Source organism: Pseudophryne corroboree, chromosome 6 (genome assembly GCF_028390025.1).
Source record: "Pseudophryne corroboree isolate aPseCor3 chromosome 6, aPseCor3.hap2, whole genome shotgun sequence".
NCBI classification, from domain to species: Eukaryota; Metazoa; Chordata; class Amphibia; order Anura; family Myobatrachidae; genus Pseudophryne; species Pseudophryne corroboree.
The window spans coordinates 294,191,215-294,211,597 of record NC_086449.1 but is presented as its reverse complement, the minus strand read 5'-3'; the positions used below and the strand labels follow the sequence as shown (position 1 = coordinate 294,211,597).

Below are 20,383 nucleotides of genomic sequence, written 5' to 3'. Positions count from 1 at the left end.
TACGAGGAAAGGATTTTTGTTAATCTAAGGGCGAGATACATACCAGCCCACACAATACAACATGGAATATACCAAACCAGTTAACAGTATGAATAAAACAGCATCAGCCAGAGACTGATCACAACTGTAACATAACCCTTATGTAAGCAACAACTATATACAAGCCTTGCAGAAATTGTCCGCACTGGGACGGGCGCCCAGCATCCTCTACGGACTAGGAGAAAAAGATTTACCGGTAGGTTTAAAATCTTATTTTCTCTTACGTCCTAGAGGATGCTGGGGACTCCGTAAGGACCATGGGGATTATACCAAAGCTCCAGACCGGGCGGGAGAGCGCGGATGACTCTGCAGCACCGATTGAGCAAACATGAGGTCCTCATCAGCCAGGGTATCAAACTTGTAGAATTTTGCAAAAGTGGTTGAACCCGACCAAGTAGCTGCTCGGCAAAGCTGTAATGCCGAGACGCCTCGGGTAGCCGCCCAAGAAGAGCCCACCTTCCTAGTGGAATGGGCCCTTACCGAATTTGGTAACGGCAATCCCGCCGTAGAATGAGCCTGCTAAATCGTGTTACAGATCCAGCGAGCAATAGTCTGTTTAGAAGCAGGAGCGCCAACCTTGTTGGCCGCATACAGGACAAACAGTGCCTCTGTTTTCCTAACTCGAGCCGTCCTGGCTACATAAATTTTTAAGGCCCTGACTACATCAAGGGACTTGGAATCCTCCAAGTCACCCGTAGCCACAGGCACCACAATAGGTTGGCTCATATGGAACGACAAAACCACCTTAGGTAGAAATTGAGGACGAGTTCTCAACTCCGCTCGATCCACATGGAAAATCAGATAGGGGCTCTTGTGAGACAAAGCCGCCAATTCGGACACCCGCCTCGCAGATGCCAAGGCCAACAACATGACCATTTTCCAAGCGAGAAATTTTAACTCCACCGTTTGAAGAGGTTCAAACTAGTGTGATTTAAGGAACCATAACACCACGTTAAGGTCCCACGGTGCCACTGGGGGCACAAAAGGAGGTTGGATGTGCAGCACTCCCTTTACAAAAGTCTGGACTTCTGGGAGAGAAGCCAATTCCTTCTGAAAGAATATAGATAAGGCCGAAATCTGCACCTTAATAGAGCCTAACTTAAGGCCCATACCCACTCCTGTCTGTAGAAAGTGGAGAAAACGCCCCAGCTGAAAATCTTCCATAGGAGCATGCTTGGCCTCACACCAAGAAATATATTTCCTCCAGATACGGTGATAATGCTTCGCCGTTACCTCCTTCCTAGCCTTGATTAGAGTATGGATGACTTCCCCCGGAATACCTTTCCTAGCTAGGATTTGGTGTTCAACCGCCATGCCGTCAAACGTAACCGCGGTAAGTCTTGGAACACACAGGGCCCCTGTTGCAACAGGTCCTCTTTGGGAGAAAGAGGCCACGGATCTTCCGCAATCATATCCTGAAGATCTGAATACCAGGCCCTTCGAGGCCAATCTGGAACAATGAGTATTGTCTGCACTCTTGTTCGTCTTACGATTCTCAATATTTTTGAGATGAGTGGAAGTGGAGGGAACACATAGACCGACTGAAACACCCACGGTGTCACTAGTGCATCCACCGACACTCCCTGAGGGTCCCATGACCTGGAACAATACGTCCAAAGCTTTTTGTTGAGCCGTGACGCCATCATGTCTATTTGAGGAAGTCCCCAACGACTTGTTATCTCTGCAAAGACCTCTTGATAAAGTCCCCACTCTCCTGGATGGAGATCGTGTCTGCTGAGGAAGTCTGCTTCCCAGTTGTCCACTCCCGGAATGAAGACAGCTGACAGAGCGCTTACATGATTTTCCGCCCAGCGAAGAATCCTGGTGGCTTTTGCCATTGCTGCTCTGCTCCTTGTCCCGCCCTGGCGGTTTACATGCGCCACGGCTGTGACGTTGTCTGATTGGATCAGAACGGGTAGGTTGCAAAGAAAACTCTCCACCTGTTGCAGGCCTTTGTATACGGCCCTTAATTCCAGCACATTGATGTGTAGACAAGCCTCCTGGCTTGACCATATTCCCTGAAAATTTCTTCCTTGTGTGACAGCTCCCCATCCTCGGAGGCTCGCGTCCGTGATCACAAGAACCCAATATCGAATGCCGAACCTGCGACCCTCTAGATGGTGAGCACTCTGGAGCCACCACAGGAGAGAGACCCTGGTCTTGGGGGACAGGCTTATCCTCTGACGTATCTGTAGATGGGACCCTGACCACTTGTCTAGAAGGTCCCACTGAAAAGTTCTTGCATGGAACCTGCAAAACGGAATGGCCTCGTAGGCCGCCACCATTTTTCCCAATACTCGAGTGCATTGATGAACTGACACTCTTTTTGGTTTCAGCAGGTCCTTAACCATGCTCTGGAGTTCCTGGGCTTTTTACATTGGGAGAAAAACCCTCTTTTTTTCCCGTGTCCAGAACCATGCCCAAAAATGACAGCCGAGTTGTCGGAAACCAACTGCGACTTCGGTAGATTTAGAATCCAGTCGTGTTGTTGTAGTACTCTCAGAGAGAGAGACACGCTCTTTAGTAACTGATCTCTCGATCTTGCCTTTATCAGGAGATCGTCCAAGTATGGGATAATTGTGACCCCCTGCTTGCGCAGGAGCACAATCATTCCCGCCATCACCTTGGTGAAAATTCTCGGGGCCGTGGAAAGCCAAACCGGCAACGTCTGAAACTGGTAATGACAATCCTGTACAGCGAATCTCAGGTACGCCTGATGAGGATATATGGGGACATGAAGGTAAGCATCCTTTATGTCTACTGACACCATAAAATCCCCCCCTTCGAGGCTGGAGATCACTGCCCGGAAAGATTCCATCTTGAATTTGAACCTTTTCAAATATAGGTTTAGGGATTTTAGATTCAGAATTGGTCTGACCGAGCCATCCGGCTTTGGGACCACAAACAGGGTTGAATAAAACCCTTTCCCCTGTTGCCCTAGGGGAACCTTGATAATCACCTGCTGTTGACACAGTTTTTGAATGGCAGCTGAAACTGTTTCCCTCTCTGGGGGAGAAGCTGGCAAGGCCGATTTGAAAAATCAGTTTGGAGGCACATCTTCGAACTCCAGTTTGTAGCCTTGGGATACAATTTCGATCACCCAAGGATTCAAATCCGACTGAACCCAGACCTGGCTGAAGAGACGAAGACGTGCCCCCACCGGTGCGGACTCCCGCAGCGGAGCCCCAGCGTCATGCGGTGGATTTTGTAGAGGCCGGGGAGGATTTTTGTTCCTGGGAACTAGCTGTAAGCTGGTGTTCTTTTCCCTCTACCTCTGGCGAGGAAGGAAAAGCCCCGACCCTTTCTGAACTTATGCGACCGAAAAAACTGCATCTGGTATTGAGGCGTTTTCTTCTGCTGTGGGGGAACATAAGGCAAAAAAGAAGACTTACCCGCGGGTAGCTGTAGAAACCAGGTCCGCGAGGCCCTCCCCAAATAAAACTTCACCCTTGTAAGGCAAAGCCTTCATAAGTCTCTTTGAATCAGCATCACCTGTCCATTGACGGGTCCACAGGGACCTTCTAGCAGAAACTGCCATGGCATTGGCTCTTGAACCCAACAGCCCAATATCTCGCGCAGCCTCTCTCATATATAACGCTGCGTCCTTAATGTGACCCAAGGTCAACAAAATACTATCCATATCTAAGGTGTCAATCTCAGATGACAAGTTATCTACCCATGCTGCAATTGCGCTACCAACCCATGCCGACGCCACTGCAGGCCTGAGTAGGGCTCCTGTATGCGCATAAATTGATTTTAAGGTAGTTTCCTGCCTGTGATCCGCAGGATCCTTTAGGGCCGCCGGGGATGGGGACGGTAGCGCCACCTTTTTGGATAAGCGCGTCAAGGCCTTGTCCACCGTGGGCGAGGATTCCCACCATAACCTGTCCTTTGAGGGGAAAGGATACGCCATAATAATTCTCTTGGGAACCTGCAGTCTCTTGTCTGGAATTTCCCAAGCCTTTTCAAATAAAGCGTTCAGCTCATGAGATGGGGGAAACGTTACCTCAGGTTTCTTTCCCTTAAACATGCAGACCCTCGTGTCAGGGACAGAAGGGTCCTCTGTGATATGTAATACATCTTTTATTGCAATAATCATATATTGAATACTCTTGGCCACTCTTGGGTGCAACCTCGCATCATCATAGTCGACACTGGAGTCAGAATCCGTGTCGGTATCAGTGTCTGCTACCTGGGAAAAGGGACATTTATAGGACCCTGAAGGGTCTTGTGACACAGTCAAAGCCATGGATTGACTCCCTGCTTTGTCATTGGACTCTGCTTTGTCCAATCTCTTATGTAATAAAGTCACATTAGCATTTAACACATTCCACATGTCCAACCAATCAGGTGTCGGCTGTACCGACGGAGACACCACCACCATCTGCTCTGCATCCTCCCTAGACGAGCCTTCCGCTTCAGACATGTCGACACACATGTACTGACACCCCCACACACACTGGGATATATGAAATATGTGGACAGCCCCCCAATAAGGCCTTTTGGAGAGACAGAGAGAGAGTATGCCAGCACACACCCAGCGCCACTAGACACTGAAAACACAGTCCCAGCCTATACAGCGCTTTTTTATCTATATGATTTGCGCCAAATAAATGTGCCCCGCCTCGTTTTTTGTCCCGTTACTTGGTTCAGCAGGGAAGAGTCCGGGAGCAGCTTCTCTGCAGCATGCTGTGGAGAAAATGGCGCTGGTTAGTGCTGGAGGATCAAGCCCCGCCCCCTCGATGGCGGGCTTCGGTCCCGCTCATTTTTTTATACTGGCGGGGTTTTTATAATATACTGCCTCCGCAGTATCTAACAATGGTGCCAGTGTTATGTGAGGTAATTATTGCTGCCCAGGCCGCCCCCCCTGCGCCCTTGCTGTGCCTGTGTGTGGGAGCAATGGCGCGCAGCGCGACCGCTGCGCGGTACCTCTCTGAAGAACTGAAGTCTTCTGCCGCCTTTGTTGTCTTCTTACTTCATATACTTACCAGGCTTCTATCTTCCGGCTCTGTGAGGAGGACGGTGGCGTGGCTCCGGGACGAACAGCGAGGACGACACCTGTGTTCCGACCCTCTGGAGCTAATGGTGTCCAGTAGCCTAAGAAGCACAGCCTATCAGTAAAGTAGGTCTGCTTCTCTCCCCTAAGTCCCACGAAGCAGGGAGCCTGTTGCCAGCAGTGCTCCCTGAAAATAAAAAACCTAACAAAAGTCTTTTCAGAGAAACTTAGTAGAGCTCCCCTGCAGTGCATCCAGTCTCCTCTGGGCACAGGATCGAACTGAGGTCTGGAGGAGGGGCATAGAGGGAGGAGCTAGGTCACACCCATCTAAAGTCTTAGAGTGCCCATGTCTCCTGCGGAGCCCGTCTATACCCCATGGTCCTTACGGAGTCCCCAGCATCCTCTAGGACGTAAGAGAAATAATAATAATAATAATAATAAATAAATAATAATAATAAAGATATTAACTAAAAACATAAAAGTTTGGAATAGAAGGTGTGGATGGGAGACAGAGGGTAGAAATGACCCTAATCTAAATAGAGACTGAGTAATGCCGAGACAATAGGAGCTAGTGGCACTGTGTGAGTGGAGATTGGGAGAGTGGCTGGTAGCACCCAGAGAGAGCGATACAGGTTATAGTAAAGACTCAAGTCAAGTTTTGAGAGAGTCTTTGAAAAACTGGTGGAGAGTACGACTGCAGAGATCCTGAAGGCACTAGAAAGAGATGGTAATCAGAGAGAAGGCAAGTCACAGGAAATTTTTAGGAGGCATCATATGATGAAGTCCGATTTAAGAGGAGGTGGTTTTGGGCCGACCATGTCATCGGAATTGGATTCTGATGTGTATAGGGAAACCAGAGAATGGCTAGAGATTTGGTAATATCCAGAAACAGGCAAGCACAAGTTATTCTCAATGTAAGCCAGATGCAAGTGTGGCATGTTCCATAGGTTTCTGGGCACTAGAGATCATTCACAATGCCAATTATAACATTGGTGTGTTGTTCCTTGCATCACAATCTTAAGAAGGAAATTATAGCAAGTATAAAGGAATCTTAGAAAACCGAAGCAGTTGTACGATAAAACTTAAAGGATCAGTTTATCCAGAACTGGCAAATCCGTTTTGTGTGGAATATCATTAATAGAATTTAGTCTGACAAGATCACTTGCTTGGTGGCCCAGCATTCACGAGATCCTGAGGCTTTAGAGAACAGTCAGATGATGTAACTGTAATATTTGTTTTAGTTCCGATATTCCACCAAAACGGAGTTTCAGGATTGGATGGAATTATCCTCAAAAAAAACTGAGAGAACAGTTAACAAATTATAACCATACACAGTAAAGAAGCTTTATTTGCAATTTAAAAAGACTATACAAAATGCACAGAAAATAGACGTTATGGTAAGAACTTACCGCTGATAACGTGATTTCTCTTATGTCAACAGGTATCCACAGGATAACATTGGGATATAGTTGAGCGACAGCGGAAATGGCACCAACACGGTCACAAGCTTTCTGGCCTCCCAGGATGCATCGGGGCCTTCACCATATAGTCCTGCCCACTGACTCAGTCAAATCAGTTCTTTCCACAGCGATTTAGGCAGGAGCATCAGGTAGAGACCTGTTTAGGCGATAAGCACACACATGCACACCCTTCCATACAAGAAGAAAGAGGTTTAGTGATTGTCTAGATCCTCAAATCAGGTGCGTCAGGGTGGGATCCCTGTGGATACCTGTGGATATAAGACAAATCACGTTATCAACGGTAAGTTCTTACCATAACGTCTATTTCTCTGGCTGGGTCCACAGGATAACATTGGGATTCCCAAAGCCAATTTTAGTGGTGGGGACGCTCCTGATTGCACAGGAGGACCTTTCGCCCGAAGTCTGCGTCATGAGAGGCAAAAGTATCCAAGGCATAATGTCTGATGTATGTGTTTATGGAAGACCATGTGGCTGCCTTACATATCTGTTCTGCTGAAGCACCCTGTTGTGCTGCCCATGAAGGACCTACCTTACGTGTAGAGTGAGCAGAGACATTAGTCGGAGTAGGGAGATCTGCATGAGAATAAGCTTCTGATATTACCATTCGTAGCCATCTCGCCAGCGTCTGTTTACCAGCAGGCCATCCTCTTCTATGAAATCCGTAGAGGATGAAGAGAGAATCTGTTTTTCTGATGGCACTAGTACAATCTATGTAGATTCTTAAAGCTCGGACTATGTCCAGCGACGCTTCTCCCGCAGATAGTCCCGATACCTGAAAAGCTGGGACTACAATCTCTTCATTCAGTTGAAACTTTGATACCACCTTCGGAAGATAACCAGATCTCGTTCTGAGAACTGCTCTGTCTGGAAAAAAACTTAGGAAAGGAGACTTACACGATAATGCTCCTAAGTCTGACACTCTTCTGGCTGACGCCATTGCCAGTAGAAAAAGTACTTTAGCCGTTAACCATTTAAGATCTGCTCTCTTAAGCGGTTCAAACGGAGGACCCTGGAGAAATTTAAGAACTAAATTCAGATCCCAGGGAGCTGCAGGAGGAACAAACGGAGGCTAAATATGCACAACTCCCTGAAAGAAAGTACGTACATCCTGTAAATCAGCAATCTTTCGCTGAAACCATACAGTTAATGCTGATACTTAAACTCTCAAGGAAGCCACTTTCAAACCTTTATCCAATCCTGCTTGAAGGAAATCCAAAATCCTGGATACTTTAAAAGATCTTGGAATCAAACTTTTTCCAGTACACCAATTAATATAGGCTTGCCATATTCTATGATACACGCGAGCTGAAGAAGGCTTTCTTGCTCCAAGCATAGTTTGGATTACTTGTTTCGAAAATCCTCTCGCTTCTAAGATAGAGGTTTCAACAGCCACGCCGTCAAAGACAGGCGATCCAGATGGCTGTGACAACAAGGACCCTGCATTAGCAGATCTGGACGTTGAGGGAGCAATATTGGTGCTTCCACGGACATTCTTAGCAGATCTGTGTACCAATGCCTTCTTGGCCAAGCTGGAGCTATTAGAATTATCGCTCCCTTTGCTTGCTTTATTTTTCTCAGTACTCTGGGTAACAGAGATATTGGAGGGAACAGATATGCCAGATTAAATTTCCATTATACTGACAGTGCGTCTGTCAGGACCGCTCCTGGGTCCCTTGTTCTCGATCCGTACTTCGGAACTTTGTTGTTTAGCCGAGACGCCATGAGGTCTATCTCTGGTAGACCCCATCTGTTCACTATTGTCTGAAACACTTCTGGATGTAATGCCCATTCGGTTTCCTGAATGGTGTATCGACTGAGAAAATCCGCTTCCCAGTTCAATACACCTGGGACAAACACTGCTGAGAGATGGAGCTCTGCCCATCTTAGTATGGGAGTTACTTCCTCCATCAATCTTTTGCGGTGAGTTCCTCCTTGATGATTGAGGTACGCTACTGCTGTCGAATTGTCTGAGCGAATCTGGACCGGTCTTCCTTGCAGACTGTCTTTTGCCTGAACTAGAGCCAAGTACATGGCCCTTATCTCCAACAGATTTATCGGCAGGCGACTTTCCCTTGCGGACCATTTTCCCTGGAACCAAAGGCTTCCGAGTACCGCACCCCAGCTTTGCAGGCTGGCATCTGTTGTCAGGACTTGCCATTCTTTTATCCAAAAGGGTCTCCCCTTGTTTAAATGGGCCCTCTGTAGCCACCAAGCTAGAGACCTTCTTACGTCTACCGGAAACTTTATCATCTGTCTTTTTATTGTCTGATGATTTCCGTTCCATTTGGTCAGAATAAGGTGCTGCAATGGTCTGGAGTGGAACTGCGCATATTCCACCATGTCGAAGGTTGATACCATCAGACCCAACAGTCGCATTGCTGCATGGACTGACATTGTCTGGGAGTGTAACGCTTCCTGAGCCATGACCTGCACCTTAACTATCTTTTTCTCTGGTAAGAGAACTTTCTGTAGGTCTGAATCCAATATGGCCCCCAAATGAACCATCCGCTGTGACGGATTCAGAGACGACTTTTCCCAATTTATGAGCCACCCGTGTCTCTGTAAACAAACTATTGTCTGTTGAAGATGGCTCAAAAGTAAATCCTGCGAATGTGCTAGGATTAACAGGTCGTCGAGGTATGGGAATATTCTTATCCCCTGTTTGCGCAGACAAGCTGCCATAACCACCATCATTTTGGTAAACACCCTGGGTGCTGTTGCTAGCCCGAAGGGCAAGGCTTGTAACTGAAAATGTTCCTGGAGGATGGCAAACCTGAGGTAACACTGATGTGATAGTGCTATAGGCACATGTAGGTAAGCATCCCGTACATCCAGAGATACCATGTAATCTCCCGGTTCCATAGCCAACATTATGGAGCGTAACATCTCCATGTGGAACCTTGGGATCCAAATGTATTTGTTTAACATTTTCAGATGGAGAATTGGTCGATATGACCCATTTGTCTTCTGGATTAGAAATAGATTGGAGTAAAACCCTGTCCCCTTTGTGATTGAGGTACTGGGACAATCACACCTGACTGCAGTAATTTTTGGACTGCTTCTTGCAGGGCTTTGGCCTTCGACTCTATACGAGACGGGCTGGTGCAAAAAAATCTTTGAGGAGGCTGCCTCCTAAATGGGAACCCATACCCCTGAGATACCACCTTCTGCACCCAAGCATCTGTTGTTGACTGTTGCCATATGTGTGCAAAATGAAGGAGTCGGCCCCCAACCCTGGAATCCTCCAGGCGGAGGCCCGTCTCTTCAGGCTGATGGTTTCTGTTCAGGCTTGGAAGCTGGCTTTTTGCTAGCCCACTGCTTCCTACCCCTGGTTTTGAACTGGCGTTGCTTAGACTCCTCTTTAGCTTTCGCTTTGCTAACGAAATGAGCGAAACTTTGAACCCTTGGACTTAGGGTTATAAGTAGCTGGAAATCTGACCTTCTTTGATTCAGCCTCTGATTCTAGGATATCAGACAAAGGTTTCCCAAACAATATATTACCCACGAAAGGCAACGCTTCCAATACTTTCTTGGATTCCGCATCTGCCTTCCAGGTACGTAGCCAAACTGCTCTGCGAACGGCTACTGTCAAGGCTGAAGCTTTAGAAGCAACTGTACCCATATCAATTGCTGCTTCTTCCAAGTATTGGGCAGATTGTCTTAAACGGCTTAAATGATACTCTTGCTCCATAGTAGGAGAGGAGATATTCTCTAGTTCCTATATCCATTCGCCCATTGCCTTTGCTACCCAGGCCGAAGCCATAGCAGGTGTTACCACTGCTCCTACTAGAGAAAATACATTTTTCAGGAAGCTATCTACCCTTCTGTTTGTGACATCATTTAATGAGGTAGATGACAGTGGTAAAGCAGATTTATGCACAAGTCGCAGAACATGTGCATCTACTTTTGGAGGAACTTCTCTTTTTGAACACTCCACAGCTGGAAATGGATAATAAGAATCCCATCTTTTCGGAATCTTATATTTCTTACTGGGCGTCGCCCAAGACTCATCCATCATTTCCGTCAGCTCATCTGACGCTGGGAATTCAGTTTTAACTGATTTTGTTCGTTTAAACACAGGTGCTTTAGATTTTAACACTGTCTTGGCTGGCTCTTCCAAAGAGAGAACAGCCTTCACAGCATTAACAAGTTCAGCAACATCTTCTGAACTAAAACTCTGCGACTGATCATCATACGCAGTATTTGAATATACTGTATCATCATCTGATGTATCATCTTGTGTAGTCTGCCACATAGACGCATCTGTCTTAGTCTTACCTGTCCCTTGGTTGCTTGTAGATGCTACTGGAACCAAGCCGTAGGAAGGGAGCTGCATGTATGGGTTAATAGTGTAACCTAACCCTTGAGGGGGTGCTACCGGAGTTAATCTGTCCGCTATTGAAGATAAAGTCTTTGCGAACATATTCCATGGTGGCTCTGTTGGTGGTTGAACCAACTCCTGTTTTTTACTTTGCTGAAAAGCAGAACAGTTCACACACAAGCCCTCATAAGTGACCAATTGGTCCATACCAATTAACCCTGTCTTACAAGATAAGCATGTTAGGGACGTAGGAGTGCTTGATAAATTCTCCTCGTCACTTTTGCCGCTCACAGACATGGTAATAACCTGTTAATGACTACACAATTTGTGACTGAAAATCACCTATATATGAGTATATAGAAGTGAGATCAATCTGACCACAGTGCACCTGAATTGAGGGTCAGAACAGGACTGACGTTACACAGAAAAGTCAGCACACATACTAGTCAGTCACATGTTAAAGCATTAGACATTGCCATATGAGAATACAACCTCCATAACAACTTATACATAAGTAGGAAAATTGTACTTCTGTTTTTAACTGGTTCTTTTTCAACATAACATGCAGAAAACACAGTAATACACAGGTCTCGTATGCAATAGGTACTAAAAATTAACAATTTATACTAACAAGTAGGAGAGAATTTTTAGTACTGTATACCCTGCCTCCATAGAGCGGGATACAGGGAGACTCACCACACTTCCATATCCAAGCAAATGCGCTCGTAAGACGCTGAGTGGATTCAGACGCTACTGATGTACACTCCTGCTGCTGTAACTGATAACGGACACAGTCGCTCACTGACGGACACGGACGCTCAGCGACTTCCACGTGTATGCAGACGCTAAGGCCTGCGACTCGGTCTAGGCGGGATCTCTAGTGTACACAACCGCAGCGTCTAAGCTGCGACCGAGTACCCTCGTGGTAGCGTCTGAGACGGAAGTGAGGTCATTCAGTTCATGGACGGGAAACTGGTCATGAACTCGGAGGAGGGGCGGCCAGGAGAGCGTCTGAAACCCCCTGTTGACTTAAACTCTAAGGATCGCGGCCTCTACCTAGTCCTGGCGCCTATGATCCCTGGAGCGTAGCACTGTCGCACTCGAGATGTTCGGCGCATCAACACACTGTTTGTAGTCTCCACCAATACAGTGTAGCTGTGTCCGGACCCCCGTAGTAAGAGGAAATCCATAGACTTACCGTCCCCCCATGCTCCGGCCACAGCCTGGTTACGTCTGCTGGACCTGCTAGAACATTCGACACAGACGTCCGTCGAGATAGCACTATTACCGCGAAGGTAAGCGTTGTTGCGACCCGTTGGGGAGTTGCTGGAGCGACTCTTTCCAGTATGCGTTTAAGATGCTGTTAAGAAAAGTCGCTCAAAAAAATATAGTAAGTCTATAAAAATAAAATAATAAAAGCTTGAGGCTGCTTTATTTACAGCAGCCCTGTGACCATGCTACTTCCTGCCGCACCAAGCAAAAAACTGATTTGACTGAGTCAGTGGGCGGGACTATATAGTGAAGGCCCCGATGCATCCTGGGAGGCCAGAAAGCTTGTGACCGTGTTGGTGCCATTTCCGCTGTCGCTCAACCATATCCCAATGTTATCCTGTGGATAATCCTGTGGACCCAGCCAGAGAAAACTCAGTTAACAGTCCACAAGTTGTAGAAAAAAAAAATAAGATTTTACTCACCGGTAAATCTATTTCTCGTAGTCCGTAGTGGATGCTGGGACTCCGTAAGGACCATGGGGAATAGCGGCTCCGCAGGAGACTGGGCACAACTAAAGAAAGCTTTAGGACTACCTGGTGTGCACTGGCTCCTCCCACTATGACCCTCCTCCAGACCTCAGTTAGGATACTGTGCCCGGAAGAGCTGACAATAAGGAAGGATTTTGAATCCCGGGTAAGACTCATACCAGCCACACCAATCACACCGTATAACTCGCGATACTATACCCAGTTAACAGTATGAAATATAACTGAGCCTCTCAACAGATGGCTCAACAATAACCCTTTAGTTAGGCAATAACTATATACAAGTATTGCAGACAATCCGCACTTGGGATGGGCGCCCAGCATTCACTACGGACTACGAGAAATAGATTTACCGGTATCTTATTTTCTCTGACGTCCTAAGTGGATGCTGGGACTCCGTAAGGACCATGGGGATTATACCAAAGCTCCCAAACGGGCGGGAGAGTGCGGATGACTCTGCAGCACCGAATGAGCAAACTCTAGGTCCTCCTCAGCCAGGGTATCAAACTTGTAGACTCTTGCAAAAGTGTTTGAACCCGACCAAGTAACAGCTCGGCAAATTTGTAAAGCCGAGACCCCTCGGGCAGCCGCCCAAGAAGAGCCCACTTTCCTCGTGGAATGGGCTTTTACAGATTTAGGGTGCGACAGTCCAGCCGCAGAATGTGCAAGTTGAATCGTGCTACAGATCCAGCGAGCAATAGTCTGCTTAGAAGCAGGAGCACCCAGCTTGTCGGGTGCATACAGGATAAATAGCGAGTCAGTTTTCCTGACTCCAGCCGTCCTGGAAACATATATTTTTCAGGGCCCTGACTACGTCCAGTAACTTGGAATCCTCCAAGTCCCAAGTAACCGCAGGCACCACAATAGGTTGGTTCACATGAAAAACTGATACCACCTTAGGAAGGAATTGGGAACGAGTCCTCAATTCCGCCCTATCCATATAAAAAAAATTAGATAAGGGCTGTTGCATGATAAAGCCGCTAATTCTGATACACGCCTGGCCGACGCCAAGGCCAACAGCACGACCACTTTCCACGTGAGGTATTTTAGCTCCACGGATTTAAGTGGCTCAACCCAATGCGACTTCAGGAAATCCAACACCACGTTGAGATCCCACGGTGCCACTGGAGGCACAAACGGGGGCTGACTATGCAGCACTCCCTTAACAAAAGTCTGAACTTCAGGCAGTGAAGTCAGTTCTATTTTGGAAGAAAATCGATAGAGCCGAAATCTGGACCTTAATGGAACCCAATTTTAGGCCCATAGTCACCCCTGACTGTAGGAAGTGCAGAAATCGACCTAGCTGAAATTCCTCCGTTGGGGCCTTCCTGGCCTCACAGCACGCAACATATTTCCGCCATATGCGGTGATAATGGTCTGCGTTCACTTCTTTCCTAGCTGTAATTAGCGTAGAAATAACTTCCTCCGGAATGCCCTTTTCCTTCAGGATCCGGCGTTCAACCGCCATGCCGTCAAACGCAGCAGCGGTGCGTCTTGGAACAGACAGGCCCCCTGCGCTGCAGAAGCCATGGGTCCTCTGAGATCATTTCTTGGAGTTCTGGGTACCAAGCTCTTCTTGGCCAATCCGGAACAGTGAGTATAGTTCTTACTCCTCTCCTTCTTATTATTCTCATTACCCTAGGTATGAGAGGCAGAGAAGGGAACACATACACCGACTGGTACACCCACGGTGTTACCAGAGCGTCCACAGCTATCGCCTGAGGGTCCCTTGACCTGGCGCAATATCTTTTTAGCTTTTTGTTGAGGCGGGACGCCATCATGTCCACCTGTGGCCTTTCCCAACGGTGTACAATCATTTGGAAGACTTCTGGATGAAGTCCCCACTCTCCCGGGTGGAGGTCGTGTCTGCTGAGAGAGTCTGCTTCCCAGTTATCCACTCCGGGAATGAACACTGCTGACAGTGCTAACACATTATTTTCCGCCCATCGGAGAATCCTTGTGGCTTCTGCCATCGCCATCCTGCTTCTTGTGCCGCCCTGTCGGTTTACATGAGCGACCGCCGTGATGTTGTCTGACTGGATCAGCACCGGCCGGTGTTGAAGCAGGGGTCTAGCCTGACTTAGGGCATTGTAAATGGCCCTTAGTTCCAGATTATTTTTGTGTAGGGAAGTCTCCTGACTTGTCCATAGTCCTTGGAAGTTTCTTCCCTGTGTGACTGCCCCCCAGCCTCGAAGGCTGGCATCCGTGGTCACCAGGACCCAGTCCTGTATGCCGAATCTGCGGCCCTCTAGAAGATGAGCACTCTGCATCCACCACAACAGCGACACCCTGGCCCTTGGAGACAGGGTTATCCGTCGATGCATCTGAAGATGCGACCCGGACCACTTGTCCAACAGATCCCACTGGAAGATCCTTGCATGGGACTTGGCGAATGGAATTTCTTCGTAAGAAGCTACCATCTTTCCCAGGGCTCGCGTGCATTGATGCACCGACACCTGCATTTGTATTAGGAGGTCTCTGTCTAGAGACGACAACTCCTTGGACTTCTCCTCCGGGAGAAACCCTTTTTTCTTGTTCTGTGTCCAGAACCATACCCAGGAACAGTAGATGCGTCGTAGGAACCAGCTGCGACTTTGGAATATTCAGAATCCAGCCATGCTGTTGTAGCACTTCCCGAGATAGTGCTACTCCGACAAACAACTGCTCCCTGGACCTCGCCTTTATAAGGAGATCGTCCAAGTACGGGATAATTATTTCGGCCATTACCTTGGTAAATACCCTCGGTGCCGGGGACAGACCAACGGCAACGTCTGGAATTGGTAATGACAATCCTGGTGAGGAGGGTAAATAGGGACATGCAGGTAAGCATCCTTGATGTCCAGTGATACCATGAAATTCTCCAGGCTTGCAATAATCGCCTGAGCGATTCCATTTTGAACTTGAACCTTCGTATATAAGTGTTCAAGGATTTCAATTTTAGAATGGGTCTCACCGAACCGTCTGGTTTCGGTACCTCAAACATTTTGGAATAGTAACCCCGGCCTTGTTGAAGGAGGGGTACCTTGATTTCACCTGCTGGAAGTACAGCTTGTGAATTGCCGCCAGTACTACCTCCCTTTCTCCGAGGGCAGCAGGCAAGGCTGATGTGAGGTAACGGCGAGGGGGAGTCGCCTCGAACTCCAGCTTGTATCCCTGTGATACTACTTGCAGAACCTAGGGATCCACCTGTGGGCAAGCCCACTGGTCCCTGAAGTTCCCGAGACGCGCCCCCACCGCACCTGTCTCCACCTGTGGAGCCCCAGCGTCATGCGGTGGACTCAGAGGAAGCGGGGGAAGATTTTTGATCCTGGGAACTGGCTGTCTGGTGCAGCTTTTTCCTTCTTCCCTTGTCTCTGTGCAGAAAGGAAGCGCCTTTGACCAGCTTGCTTTTCTGAAGCCGAAAGGACTGTACCTGAAAATACGGTGCTTTCTTAGGCTGTGAGGAAACCTGAGGTAATTTTTTTCCTTCCCAGCTGTTGCTGTGGATACGAGGTCCCAGAGACCATCCCCAAACAATTCCTCACCCTTATAAGGCAGAATCTCCATGTGCCTTTTAAAGTCAGCATCACCTGTCCACTGCCGGGTCTCTAATACCCTCCTGGCAGAATGGACATTGCATTAATTCTGGATGCCAGCCGGCAAATATCCCTCTGTGCATCCCTCATATATAAGACGACGTCTTTAAAATGCTCTATGTTAGCAAAATATTATCACTGTCTTGGGTATTAATATTATCTGACAGGGTATCAGACCACACTGCAGCAGCACTATTCATGCTGAGGCAATTGTAGGTCTCAGTATAGTACCTGAGTGTGTATACAGACTTCAGGATAGCCTCCTGCTTTTTATCAGCAGGCTCCTTCAAAGTGGCCGTATCCTAAGACGGCAGTGCCACCTTTTTTGACAAACGTGTGAGCGCCTTATCCACCCTAGGGGATATCTCCCAACGTGACCTATCCTCTGGCGGGAAAGGGTACGCCAGCAGTAACTTTTTAGAAATTACCAGTTTCTTATCGGGGGAACCCACGCTTCTTTACACACTTCATTCACTCATCTGATGGGGGAACAAAACACTGGCTGCTTTTTCTCCCCAAACATAAAACCCCTTTTATGTGGTACTTGGGTTAATGTCAGAAATGTGTAACACATTTTTCATTGCCGAGATCATGCAACAGATGTTCCTAGTGGATTGTGTATATGTCTCAACCTCGTCGACACTGGAGTCAGACTCCGTGTCGACATCTGTGTCTGCCATCTGAGGTAACGGGCGTTTTTTGAGCCCCTGATGGCCTTTGAGACGCCTGGGCAGGCGCGGGCTGAGAAGCCGGCTGTCCCACAGCTGTTACGTCATCCAGCCTTTTATGTAAGGAGTTGACATTGTCGGTTAATACCTTCCACCTATCCATCCACTCTGGTGTCGGCCCCACAGGGGGCGACATCCCATTTATCGGCCTCTGCTCCGCCTCCACGTAACCTTCCTCATCCAACATGTCGACACAGCCGTACCGACACACCGCACACACACAGGGAATGCTCTGACTGAGGACAGGACCCCACAAAGTCCTTTGGGGAGACAGAGAGAGAGTATGCCAGCACACACCAGAGCGCTATATAATGCAGGGATTAACACTATAACTGAGTGATTTTTCCCCAATAGCTGCTTGTATACACATATTGCGCCTAAATTTGGTGCCCCCCCTCTCTTTTTAACCCTTTGAGCCTGAAAACTACAGGGGAGAGCCTGGGGAGCTGTCTTCCAGCTGCATTGTGAAGAAAAAATGGCGCCAGTGTGCTGAGGGAGATAGCCCCGCCCCTTTTTCGGCTGACTTTTCTCCCGCTTTTTTCATGGATTCTGGCAGGGGTAATTTATCACATGTATAGCCCTGGGACTATATATTGTGATGATTTGCCAGCCAAGGTGTTTATATTGCCCTCAGGGCGCCCCCCCCCAGCGCCCTGCACCCATCAGTGACCGGAGTGTGAGGTGTGCATGAGGAGCAATGGCGCACAGCTGCAGTGCTGTGCGCTACCTTGTTGAAGACAGAAGTCTTCTGCCGCCGATTTTCCGGAACACTTCTTGCTTCTGGCTCTGTAAGGGGGCCGGCGGCGCGGCTCCGGGACCGAACATCGAGGTCGGGTCCTGTGGTCGATCCCTCTGGAGCTAATGGTGTCCAGTAGCCTAAGAAGCCCAAGCTACCACCAGTTAGGTAGGTTCGCTTCTTCTCCCCTTAGTCCCTCGCTGCAGTGAGTCTGTTGCCAGCAGATCTCACTGTAAAATAAAAAACCTAAAATATACTTTCTTTCTAGGAGCTCAGGAGAGCCCCTAGTGTGCATCCAGCTCAGCCGGGCACAAGATTCTAACTGAGGTCTGGAGGAGGGTCATAGTGGGAGGAGCCAGTGCACACCAGGTAGTCCTAAAGCTTTCTTTAGTTGTGCCCAGTCTCCTGCGGAGCCGCTATTCCCCATGGTCCTTACGGAGTCCCAGCATCCACTTAGGACGTCAGAGAAAAACACTTGAATGTGCTCGCTAAACAATATTTATATAGAGAAGAAATGTCAATCCCCAGTGAGATATGTTCAATTCTTATTAATAATCTTCTGAAAGGAAAACTCAGCTGGGTTACAAGTTAGTAGAAAGTACTTCAGAACCAGTGTCGGACTGGGGCATGAAGGGGGAAGTAGGGGCCCATTTGTAGGGGTGTGGCCAGTCTGCAGAGTGGGTGTGGCTAGTCTTCACAGAGGTTTGGATAAGCATTAGAGAGTGCATGGTCTGGGCCCCTTGATAGGTATATATAGTAAATACGGATAGTGCATGCAATGCATTAGATTAATAACAGCAATGCACTGGCGTGAATACACCGTAGTCCTGTGCAGTATAAGGCAACATATGTATTATGTATAATTAAAGTGCACAGCCTGGAACCTGATCCTTAGAGGAGGAGATGGGCCCACTGGTAGTGGGGCTCACTGAGGATTACCCCTGTACTCCTGTGGGACAGTCCAACCCTGATCAGAACGATGGGAAATCTGCAAGCGTATGTACGAATGATAACATACATTCTGTATTCAAGATATAGTAAAATGAAAGACAGATTTACCCTAGCTGTAGAACATACAAATCAAAAGAACAAGGGTATTCTAATTTACTGATAAATAATGAACCTTAAATTATTCCTATGATCAGCACAGGTTGTGTAAGGGTGAGCATTACTGCCTCACATCACTGACATCTTGGGTTCAATTCCCACCACGGTCCTAACTGTGTTGAGTTTTTATATTCTACAGATGCTTGCTTGGATTCCTTCCGGGTACTCTGGTTTCCTCCAACACTCCAAAAATAAACTGAGAGGTTAACTTAGTACTTCTAAAAAACATGATCGCTACTGTGTGTACATTTGGTAGGAAATATAGATTGTCAGCTCCACTGGGGCAGGGGCTGATGTAAATGGACAAATATTCTCTGCAAAGTGCTGCCGAGTAAGTGTGCGCTTTATAAAGAAATTGTTTATATTGCTCTACAAAGTGACACAGCGCTGTATAGTGTGGAGGATTAAATGATCCAGGGATCGTGGCCGATGGCATGACCGATGGGACAAGATGTCAGTAGGCCGTACACACTGACCGATCATGCGTTATATCATTCATGGCTGCATTCAGCTGTATGCTGTTGGGCGTCAGGTCGTCTCATCGCCCGTACAGCACAGCAAATAAGATGACCCCAATGTCAGCGGGCAGGAGCGAGCACGCACACGCTACCCAATGTGCATGATATGTCGGTCCGATCCACCGGATTGGACGACATATCTTCCAATGTATACCCAGCCTAAAGGACCAACAAAGCACAGGATACTGGAAAAGCATACATGCATAAATAGCAAGAAAACTGTTGTTTCTATGGTTTTATGATCAAACAAGTACAGAACATGCAAAAGACAACACAAGGACGCACAAGAGGACAAATAGACAGAAAGAAGGCTTTGCTTAAATCATACTTGTATTCCTCTTCTTTTTCTAATAGATTATCCTTGGTAGTCTTTTTAATAGGTCCAGGAGCAGTAGGTCCGGCAACCTTACTTTTCTTTGCCTTAAAACAAAATACAAAAAATATTTTATATATTATATATATATATATATATATATATATATATATATATATATATATATATATATATATATGATGTATCCCGTCTTTCTAAACACAATAACTCCTGCTACACTTAAATATTTGTGGAACACGCACAGCTACCTATCCCCCTATGTACCGCACGCTTACCTGCTGCACCGAGCATAGTGATACATAACATAGCTAACTATGGAGGTATGCAATGTAGTCACCCTGCGAATAACAACAAGCAGGCTTCAGTTACCTTGTTGGTCACGGCCGCGGGTCTCCGGCTATCCGCCATTGTATGTAGGCTTCAGGTTACACTACTAAACAGCGCCGGCGTGTGGTTGCCTAGCAACGAGCGTCTCGCGAGACAGCAGCCGGCGGTCGGGGCTACTGGCAGTCACGTGGTGACAGCCTTGTTTTGTTTACTTAATAATAAACTGTAGGTCGGACAGCTGTGCTTGTATTTGATCATTTCTTCTGGGCATCATGGACAGTGTGCTGCTGTGTTATCATCTATATGAAACTATTATTTCTGTGATTGATGGGCTTGCCACCCATGTACTATCCCGACACACTCGTGATTGCACGGGATCCGTGGCTGTTTATAAGGGGAAGAGGTCGACCCACGGCGTCCCCCTTTGTTACCGCTCGCATAAGCTAATAAGCTCCCCTTTAAAT

The 20,383-nt window shown here is 47.5% G+C and overlaps 2 protein-coding genes across 3 annotated transcripts in view; one reads left to right on the top strand and one right to left on the bottom strand.

Annotated features, from left to right (window-relative positions):
• ZNF280D (zinc finger protein 280D) overlaps window positions 1-6,302 on the top strand; it is a 629,515-nt gene extending 623,213 nt beyond the window's left edge. Inside the window, exon 20 of the transcript XR_010179244.1 lies at window positions 6,291-6,302. The gene's annotated coding sequence lies outside the window, so the exon portion shown is untranslated. The remainder of the gene's footprint in view (window positions 1-6,290) is intronic.
• The window catches only part of TEX9 (testis expressed 9), a 162,286-nt gene extending 142,208 nt beyond the window's left edge, over window positions 1-20,078 (bottom strand). Inside the window, exons 1-2 of one of the 2 annotated variants that reach the window (XM_063926153.1) lie at window positions 19,962-20,078; window positions 19,587-19,678 (exon numbers count right to left, since the gene is read on the bottom strand). In XM_063926153.1, the coding sequence (XP_063782223.1) occupies window positions 19,587-19,678; window positions 19,962-20,000 (131 nt within the window). In that variant the 5' untranslated portion in view covers window positions 20,001-20,078. The remainder of the gene's footprint in view (window positions 1-19,586; window positions 19,679-19,961) is intronic. The other variant, XM_063926152.1, reaches the window with a different exon arrangement.
• Between the last annotated feature and the right edge of the window lie 305 nt (window positions 20,079-20,383).